Raw genomic sequence first — 8,465 nt, forward strand, 5'->3', positions numbered from 1 at the left:
TGACGGCGGTAATAATAGAAGTTTGGGCCTAGGAACGCAACAAAAATATGACTGGAGATAATGCTGATCGATACGGAAGAGAGGCAGAATTACGCAAACACACGACATCTCACATGAGGCGGCCCTTGTTGCGCCTCCTTTGCCGGGCGGTCATGGCGTGGTGGTGATGAATCTGCTGCTCCTGCCTGTACTTTGCGAAGCGGCGGAGAAGCGTGCTGATCGCCTGCTTGAGGTATCCAAACGAGAAGATGACGAAGAACGAGACAGTGCACGGCGCAGCGACCTTCCAGAAGTACGAGTCGGGGTTGTCGAGCGTCGGGAAGTCCTCAAAGTTCATACTGCGCATGTCAGCTACACGGCATTCAAGAACCCAGCTGCTAACTTACCCATAATACGAGGCAATGAACGTGAGAGCTGTCAGTTAGCTAGTGCGCACGGACGAGCAACAGCTAGAACTCACGCAGGAACACGACGGTGACGATACTGAGCCGCTCCATCGAGTTGTTCGTGTAGAAGCTCAGCACATTGAACGAATAGTCCGTCAGGTGGTCGCAGGTCGCAACAAACTGGTCCGAGGAGCTCGCAACCATCTGTCTGTCAGCTTCACCCGTATTACACCTGTAGCTTACCTCAAGATGGTCGATCACATCATTCATGTACACCCTCGCGTTGGGCGAGATATAGCCCGCCGAGCCGATGGCGGAGCCGGGCGGCGGCGTGCCGTTCGGCGTGGGCATGACGCCGGTGCCGGCCGTCATGCCGGGGACACCGGGCATGGCGTAGCCTGCCGGCATGGGCGTGGGCTGGTAGATGCCTGCGCCGCCGCCGAAGCCGCCACCGGCACCGCCAAAGTCTCCGCCTGCGTGTCGGTGGGAGGGATCCATGCCCGAGGTGTTCAGTGCGCTCTGACCACCGGGTCCAGAGACGTTGTTGTGGTGCGGGCTGCCGTGCAGACTCGAGCCGGCACTGGGAGCATATCCGGCGGTCCCGACAGGCACGTTGGGCACCTGGAGGCCAGGCTCGCCGTTCTTCTTCGAGAGGTTGCCCACAGCGAGGGTACGGATCGTGTCCTGATCACGGAGGACGTAGCACACGTGTAGGAGCGTGGTAAGGGAGCGACGGAAGCGGGTGATCTGAGCCTGGACAATGTGCAGGTGGCGCACGAGGTCAAGGTCAGCCTGGACAAGCACATTGGATTCGGCCTTGAGAATCTCAGCCTCGAACGCCTGTGTGATCTCAACACTCAGGTCGACTGCTACGTCGAGCAAGGCATGGATAAGCATGGACGGGTCGCCGGAGCGGCGGAGGAGCGAGTGCTCATCCTCGAGACGCTCGTAGATCGGCTCGAGCACTTCCATGACGGGCGTCTTCGAGACGGAGATGACAGTGCCGTCGCGGAGCATGAAGACGGACAGAATGTCGCGGCGGATCGGAACCATGTAGCTAGCCGACAGCTGGTCAATGACGAATCGGTGCTTCGCCTTGTCGTTCGGCGCGCTGGTCTTCTTCGTGTGCTCGCTCTCCGGGATAGAGGGCTCAAACACATTGTCGGCGCCTTCGGGGAGGCGGATCTGCCCGCTGTTCGACCGCCTCTGCCACCATCGCCGCGCTCGCTTCGCAGCCGCCTCCATGCCGTCCTGGTCTCCGATTGTGCCGTTGTCGACGCCGTCGACCTCGGCCTCGAACGTCTCCTCGTCCGGGTCGTAGATGTGCTGAACTAGGATCTGCAGGTAGAGGTGGTTGCGGTAAAAGTCGAGTTTGGAGCGCGGAGAACTCTCGCTGCGCAATGCGTCCTCAACTGCAAGAGGGTGCAGGCTGCTGTCAGCTAACGCAATCCGTTCCGCAGCTCACCCATATTTCAACGTCAGACACTTGATAATCTCCCAGTTTAGACCGTTCACATGGACTGCGGTTAGCTCGCACGACAGGTGGACAAAGCTCACTCCATCGCACGCCGACTGGCTTTCCATCGACCATGGGCCGCTCGCCTTCGTCGCTCTCGAGCCAATGCTCGAATCGCTCGCCGCTAATGTCAATGCGGACGTTGCTGTCCTCGGCCTCTGCGTCGGGACTGTAGTCTACAACCTGCCTGTCAGTTTCGGGGACGAAAGTGGGACAACTCACGGTAACGTTCGCCTTCCCCCGGAGGTGTTTGTACATCTCCTCATCGCGCTCCGAGCGGACGTCTACGCCTGGCTCGTCACCTGTATTGTTCGAGAGCCACTTGTACTTCGGTCCAGTGAGGGAGCTCCGGCGCCGAGGGCGGCGGAGCATGTCCGAGTCGCCTGACGAGACGCTGAACCCGAACCCAGAGTCATCATGGGTATTGTGCGTGCCTTGGCGGTGCAGCGGCGGAGTGCCGAGGGGACTGTCGGTGTAGTCTACGGCGGCAGGGCGGCCGGTGCTGGTGCCAAAGCTCTGGCGGAAGGACACATGGCCCGTCCCGTGGCTCTGGGCGGTTCCCAGCTCTGGATCCTGGGGCCGCGTCCGCGAGAGGAAGGATGTCGTGAACGACTGTCGTCCCTCCGGACTCACGGGGGACAGGGACGGGCTGTGGGCCGGGTGGAACTGGCGCCGCGCGCCGATCGCCAGCGACGTGCGCCGTATGTACGAGGAGGACAGGTCTTCTGGTGTCAGCTCACACAGCTTGGGCTGCTTGCGCAGGTCACACGACCCCCGTACCTTCTGGACTGCTCATGGTGGATGGTCTGGAAAGTACGTCTCGAGACTTGCAGCACGAATGAAAACGCGCGGGCCGTGACGTCAACACCGGGACCGATGACCCTGCCACTGCCAGGCTCCTGATCGCGCGATGCAGCGGCGGCACAGCTCGGCAAGCAAGGGGCGCCAGAGGTCGCGATACGGGCATGGGGCGACGCCGGGGGTTAGTACTCTGTTTGTCGTGGTTGTGTGTGTGGTGGGCGGAAGGGTGGAGCTGATCGCTGGCTGAAGTGGGTGTGTGGCCAGGTCGGCAGGAGTGACGCAGGGTGCGGATCCCGTCCGACAAGGGGCTAATTGCTATTTCTGCAGTTGCTTGCCTGTTTATTTCGTCTGTCCGAGACGCTATGCATTCTTTTGTGTACTATTGATGAATTTAAGCAGCCTCGTCCTTCTTGGGGGCCTTGCCCTGCATGTACCGACGCCGAGATGAGCGGAAGATGAGGAGGCGCAGACGGTGCGTGCGGGGGGTGATTACAGGCGAACATCATTGGTAGGCGAATTGCGGCAGCGCGGAGGGCGGAAGCAAGTGGGACACGCGGTTGAACCCGATACAGTTGGAAAGAGCACAACGTCAGCAGCTGTTTCAACGATGCAAGTGCTTGATACGTACACGGCCGTACTGGATGAGGTAGTACATGTTGCCAGTCAGGCCGACACCGAGGAGGGCAAGGAAACCGGCTGCATTGATGAGCCGAGGCGCGAATTCGGTCCGAGAATGAGTTGGCGGATGTGAGAGAACACGGGCGTTGCCGAATGATGCAAGGCGAGAGGCAAGCCACACGGCGAGGGCATGGGCGTTCGTAGCACAGACGACAAGAGGTAGTGATTCGGAGTCAGGCATCGATGACGGTGTTGGAATATGGAATTGAACGGGTGAGCGCAGGGTTCATTTCGAGGCCAAGATATCGTCGTTCGAAGAGCAGTTGCAAGGTCGGACGGAGCGCGATGAAGGGGGCATGCATCAGCACGTATTCAAGCAGCACGCAACGTGCAACTCACCCATGTAAAGCCTGGATCCGGGCTTGCGGAGGTAGACGGGCTCCTTGCCGGCAAGGTTCTGTGAAGTCAGTCTCGAGTCCTGGCGCTCCGATCTCGTTGTCTCCGGGACTCGCTCTCGCTCGTCTCTGTCTTCTCTTCTTCGAGTAGTGTCCTTCTCCTTCCTTCCGTGTCGTATCCGCCCACCCGCGCGACGCCTCGGCCTCATGTCCCATCTCAACTTCGCTCCGCGTTCCGTGTCCTTAAATTCTCCGCGCCGAGCCGAGTCCCATCGATCGTTCGCATACGCACCTGGAGGGCGATCTGGCGCTCCTTGATGTGGGGCTGAGCTGTCCGTTAGCTACTGCGGAGAGGTACAAGCTTACCGTTGAGGGGCCACATGTTTGCTTGGACAGAGAGGGAGTGGTGAGGTAGAGTGGTGAAGTGCAACTCGGCTTGTGCAGCGAGTGCTCTGGCTTGTCCGGCTGCTGGTTCGCTGGTTGGTGCGCCCGAACTGGTCCCGTAAGGCTCCGAACGCAGTGGTGGTTCGCCTGTTTCCTGGGTGAGTGAGCCGAATATTCCTACCGCCATTTTCTCAACATTAATCCCGCGTCCCAGATTTCAGTCGCCACCTAAGGGACCACAGGCAAGATTTCGAAGTTGACGATCAGAGCCTGGTGCAGGAGACCGTCATAGTCGCACTGAGGGCTGTCGGTGCCATCGATCAACAACACACACTACCAAAAATGCCGTCGACATCCAAGACCGCGGCCAAGTCCAAGGCTGGCAAGACGGCCAAGCCCTACGACCGCCCCGCCAAGGGCAAGGGCAAGGAGAAGGCGGCCCCGAAGCTCGAGGACATTGGCGCGCCGGCGCAGCTCTCCCAGACGAGTCGCAAGGGCAAGAAGGCGTGGCGCAAGAACGTCGACATCCGTCCTGTTGAGCAGGCGCTCGAGGCACAGCGGGCCGAGGAGCGTCTCACCGGCGGCTCGTACTCGAAGAAAACGGACGGAGACCTCTTCACGATCGACACGACGGGAGATGTCGAGGGTAAGCTTCGTGACGACGGATGGTACAGCTGACATCAGTGCGCCGAAGACAGCGCGTGAAGAAGCCGCTGCGGTCGCTTGCGGTCCTGAACGAGAAGTCGGCGATGCCGTCTCTGACCTCGCGCGCCGTCGCGCCGAAGAAGAAGCCAGACGTGACGGCCAAGGAGAAGGCGCGGATCCGCAAGATTGCCCGCCGGACGGTGGACGACAAGACGAGTGCGGACGTGCGCAAGACGGATCTGAGCACGCTCCGCGACGCCTGGGGAGAGGAGGAGGAGGAGGAAGTCGAGCTGCCCGCGGACGGGTTCGGCGTCGAGGGCATGGTGAAGCCGCGCGTCAAGGCGCCGCAGACGATCGAGGAGCAGCGCCAGCAGCGGCTGGAGATTGCCGCGGCCCAGCTGGCTGCCGATCTCCCCGTCGCGGGCGTGTCGTACAACCCCGCCGTTGAGGCGCACACGAAGCTCATCGAGGCCGCGGCCGAGGAGGAGCGCAAGCGTCTGGCCGCCGAGGAGAGGGAGGCGGAGCGTCTCCGCCTCCTCGGCGAGGTTGTTGCGAGCCGCCGTGCCGTCGACGCCGAGATCTCGGACACGCACGTCGACGGCATGACGGTTGGTCGCGGCGACGGCGTCGACTCCGACGAGGACGGGGAGAGCGAGGACGACGAGCCTGCGCTCGTCAAGAAGCCGACGAAGCGCAAGACGCAGGCGCAGCGCAACAAGGCGAAGCGTGCCAAGGAGGCCGCTCAGGCGCAGAAGGACGAGGCGCGGCGGAAGAAGCTCGAGCGCGCCATTCCCGGCGCGAAGAGTCTCGGCAAGTCGGTCGAGGCGCGCCAGAAGGCCATCGAGGAGGCCAAGCGTCTCCGCAAGCTCGCAAAGGAGAAGCGCGAGCGCGCCGGGTACGCTGGTGGCGAGAAGGTCGGCAAGTTCCGTGTCCCCGAGCAGGCTGTCCCCGTCCAGCTGGGAGAGGATCTGGCCGAGTCCCTCCGCCAGGTCAAGCCCGAGGGCAACCTGTTCAAGGACCGCTTCCTCGCCCTGCAGCGCCGCGCCCTCGTCGAGCCCCGTGTCCCCCACCTCCCCAAGAAGCGCACTCTCAAGGTCAAGGAGTACGAGAAGCACGCGTACAAGCGCTTCAAGTAGTTTTTTGGTCTCTCTCGGCTATAGATTCTGTAACAGTATTACCATCTTCATGTATTGCATGGAACCGGCACATTCGTGGCAGATCAGTGGTGAGACGTGTCAGTTATGCGGGGTGCCCTTTGCGCCGGCGCGCTCGCTATAGCTATGCAGTGCATGATAATACAGTCCAGAGTGGAGTGGGTGATTTGAGGCTGATGAGAAGGGGTTGCAGCTTATCGCACCTTGGAGAGCAGGTAGTTGATCTGAGAGTTAGCTGGTTCTCTTGCGCAAGGCGTAGCTGCAGAGCCGAGTGGTCGCCAAATAGCCTTCACAAAGACAGGCTCGCCGTCTCCCATCATAACAGCAATACTCACCGAGCTTGCCCTGCCCTTGCCGCCACCGCCGCCCTTCTCCATGCACTTGTGCAGATTCCGCATCGCTGAGGCGCATCCGGAAGCACCCTCGGAGGTCGCACGGATGTCGCCAGTCGCGGAGAAGCACATGAGGAGAGCGGCAATCTCCGTAGCGCAGGGAACCTTGACGGCCTCTGTTGTCGTGAACCATCGTCGCAGTGTGAGCCAGTATTGTCAAGGTATTGCGTGTTGCCGTATCGGGGAAGGTCGGTCCAAAGAGACAGGATTCGGATTGCAGACGGATCGGCAGACCACGCCAAGAGGACAGAACGACAGCGAATGTAATGCCCAAATCCAAAGAGAGGTTTGAGAAAGCGTCAGAGGACGTTGACGTCGTTCACGGTTGATCGGAGGAAGGCAGGAAGGAAGGCGCCGAGTTGCAGGTGTTCAGTCGTTCCAAGTTGATGTCGGTCAAAAGAAGAGCAGCAAGATCGCGTCAGCTATCGTAAAATCACCACAGCTATACGTACCGCGAGTCTGGCGAACCTTATAACGAACCATGGCGGATGACGAGTGGTACTGGGTATCTAGGAAAAGTCGGAAGATGTCAGGACCGATCTCAGAAACTCGAAACAGGTGAAACTTCTTCGACCCCTCCACTTATTGAGCTGTGGCACAACCACTGCACCTTATCTCGTATGAATAGCAGTGCCAGTCGCGTGCTTCGAACACGCAGCAAGACAGGTGTGAACTCCAATGCGGACAGATACATCGTCTACGTATGCTAGCATGCGAAGGAAAAGACCAGCTTAGCCAGGAATTTAACTGCAGCGTGTGGTATCTACGGTAGAGCTTTCAACATCTGTGGATTGAGGCGCAATGATGTGAGTCCATGCAAGATTGTGGCGATGCATGCACGAAGAGGTCGGAGTTCGGAACAGAGATGGCATGGTTGGGTTGAATCGATGGGGCAGTGAGGGTGATGCGATTGTTGTGATCACCAGCAATGAGACTTATGGCAAGATGACAATATGTAGGGAAGTGTGCGGCCGGTGACAGGCGATGACGCTTGTAAGTTGGATTACGATGCGAGAATACGATTGATGGTTGGAGTTACGGTGCAAAAATGGAGGCGTATGCGCTTGTTATATGAATAGGCTGAAGCTGAGGCCCAGCCGTGACATGATTGTTTGGTGGACAGTGACCCAAGAGAGAAAAGTGTACTGGTTGGGTATTCGTGGAGGGTATCGCGATCAATATGCGTTTAAGCGGATGTGTTGTTCGAGTTCTGATTCCAAGCGTTGGCAGCTCCATTCAGCGAACCGAGACCATGAGGCGGAATTGCAAAGGCATCAAACGCTCCATAAGTGTTGGCCGAAGTGCTGTTGGCGTTGTTGCTGTTAGCACCAGAGGAGACCCAGCCGAGGGACGCCGGCGTCCGGATGGGCGAAGAGACGGGGGACGAGAAGCCGCCTTGACCTGCGGACGACGGAGCGAAAGAGGAGAAGGCATTGCTGGCGTCGCCCTTCGAGGGAATGGCAGAGGGGTTGACGTTGCTCGAGGAGGGCGTCGACGAAATGGGCGGACGCTGCTCGCCAGGTGCGTAATAACGTTGCGATCTCGGCGAAGTTGGCAGCGGGGCGTTGAAAGGCTGGGCCGTGGGCGACAGAGAGGAGGGTGCTTCAGACGGACGGCGCTCATTGTTTGCGGGCCCGCCCTGAGCGTTCGGAGGCCCGATTGGCACGGGCTGCGAAGCAGCCATAGCGTAACCGCCAGGGTTCGGACCCATCTGGTTTCCAGAAGGACCAGAAGACATGCCGGCAAGCGCCACGGTATGAGCGATACCGCCGAACATGGATTGGTTCATAGCCTGCTGGTGCGAGTTTCCTCGCTGGCCGAGGGAGTTCTTGGAGTACGAGAGACGGATACCACCTTTGACCAGGCCGCTGAGCGTGTTGCCGTACAGCTCCCGCATGGCCTGAGTCGCGTAAGGAATGTCTTCAAACTCCACGAAACACATGGGCCCGTTGATCTTCTGGCGGAAAGACATGCGCTTGAAGCCAGGGCGGCGCTGGAACAAGGCCCTCAGAGACTCCTCAAGGAAGTTCGGAGGGTGCGTGGGAGGCGAGATCGCGGGTAAGTTGCCGATATAGAGAGTGTTGATCGGAGGATTCTGGTCGGCAGGATTCATGTTGGCGCCAATGCCTAGGCTGCGAGGGTCGATGCCACCCTCGTGGTAGCCAACATTGGAG

General features: G+C 59.8%; 4 protein-coding genes across 4 annotated transcripts; 1 reads left to right on the forward strand and 3 right to left on the reverse strand.

The window, feature by feature from the left end:
- Positions 1 to 109: 109 nt before the first annotated feature.
- A1Q1_05686 (uncharacterized protein) lies at positions 110 to 4,287 on the reverse strand (the record flags this gene model as incomplete). Its single annotated transcript, XM_014320895.1, has 9 exons — positions 110 to 338; positions 387 to 414; positions 461 to 1,825; positions 1,944 to 2,468; positions 2,536 to 2,627; positions 2,683 to 2,801; positions 3,332 to 3,399; positions 3,721 to 4,029; positions 4,083 to 4,287. The coding sequence occupies 9 exons, from the start codon at positions 4,285 to 4,287 to the stop codon at positions 110 to 112; spliced, it is 2,940 nt and encodes a 979-aa protein (XP_014176370.1).
- Positions 4,288 to 4,442: 155 nt separating this feature from the next.
- On the forward strand, positions 4,443 to 5,881 carry A1Q1_05687 (translation initiation factor IF-2; the record flags this gene model as incomplete). The annotated part of the gene is made up of 2 exons (XM_014320896.1): positions 4,443 to 4,746; positions 4,785 to 5,881. The coding sequence occupies 2 exons, from the start codon at positions 4,443 to 4,445 to the stop codon at positions 5,879 to 5,881; spliced, it is 1,401 nt and encodes a 466-aa protein (XP_014176371.1).
- A 212-nt stretch (positions 5,882 to 6,093) lies between these two features.
- A1Q1_05688 (uncharacterized protein) lies at positions 6,094 to 6,774 on the reverse strand (the record flags this gene model as incomplete). Its single annotated transcript, XM_014320897.1, has 2 exons — positions 6,094 to 6,407; positions 6,744 to 6,774. 2 exons carry the CDS (start codon positions 6,772 to 6,774, stop codon positions 6,094 to 6,096), a joined length of 345 nt encoding a protein of 114 aa, XP_014176372.1.
- A 703-nt stretch (positions 6,775 to 7,477) lies between these two features.
- On the reverse strand, positions 7,478 to 8,404 carry A1Q1_05689 (cell wall integrity protein scw1; the record flags this gene model as incomplete). Its single annotated transcript, XM_014320898.1, has 1 exon — positions 7,478 to 8,404. The coding sequence occupies one exon, from the start codon at positions 8,402 to 8,404 to the stop codon at positions 7,478 to 7,480; it is 927 nt and encodes a 308-aa protein (XP_014176373.1).
- Positions 8,405 to 8,465: the final 61 nt, after the last annotated feature.

This window comes from Trichosporon asahii (genome assembly GCF_000293215.1).
Source record: "Trichosporon asahii var. asahii CBS 2479 unplaced genomic scaffold scaffold00075, whole genome shotgun sequence".
Taxonomy (NCBI): Eukaryota; Fungi; Basidiomycota; class Tremellomycetes; order Trichosporonales; family Trichosporonaceae; genus Trichosporon; species Trichosporon asahii.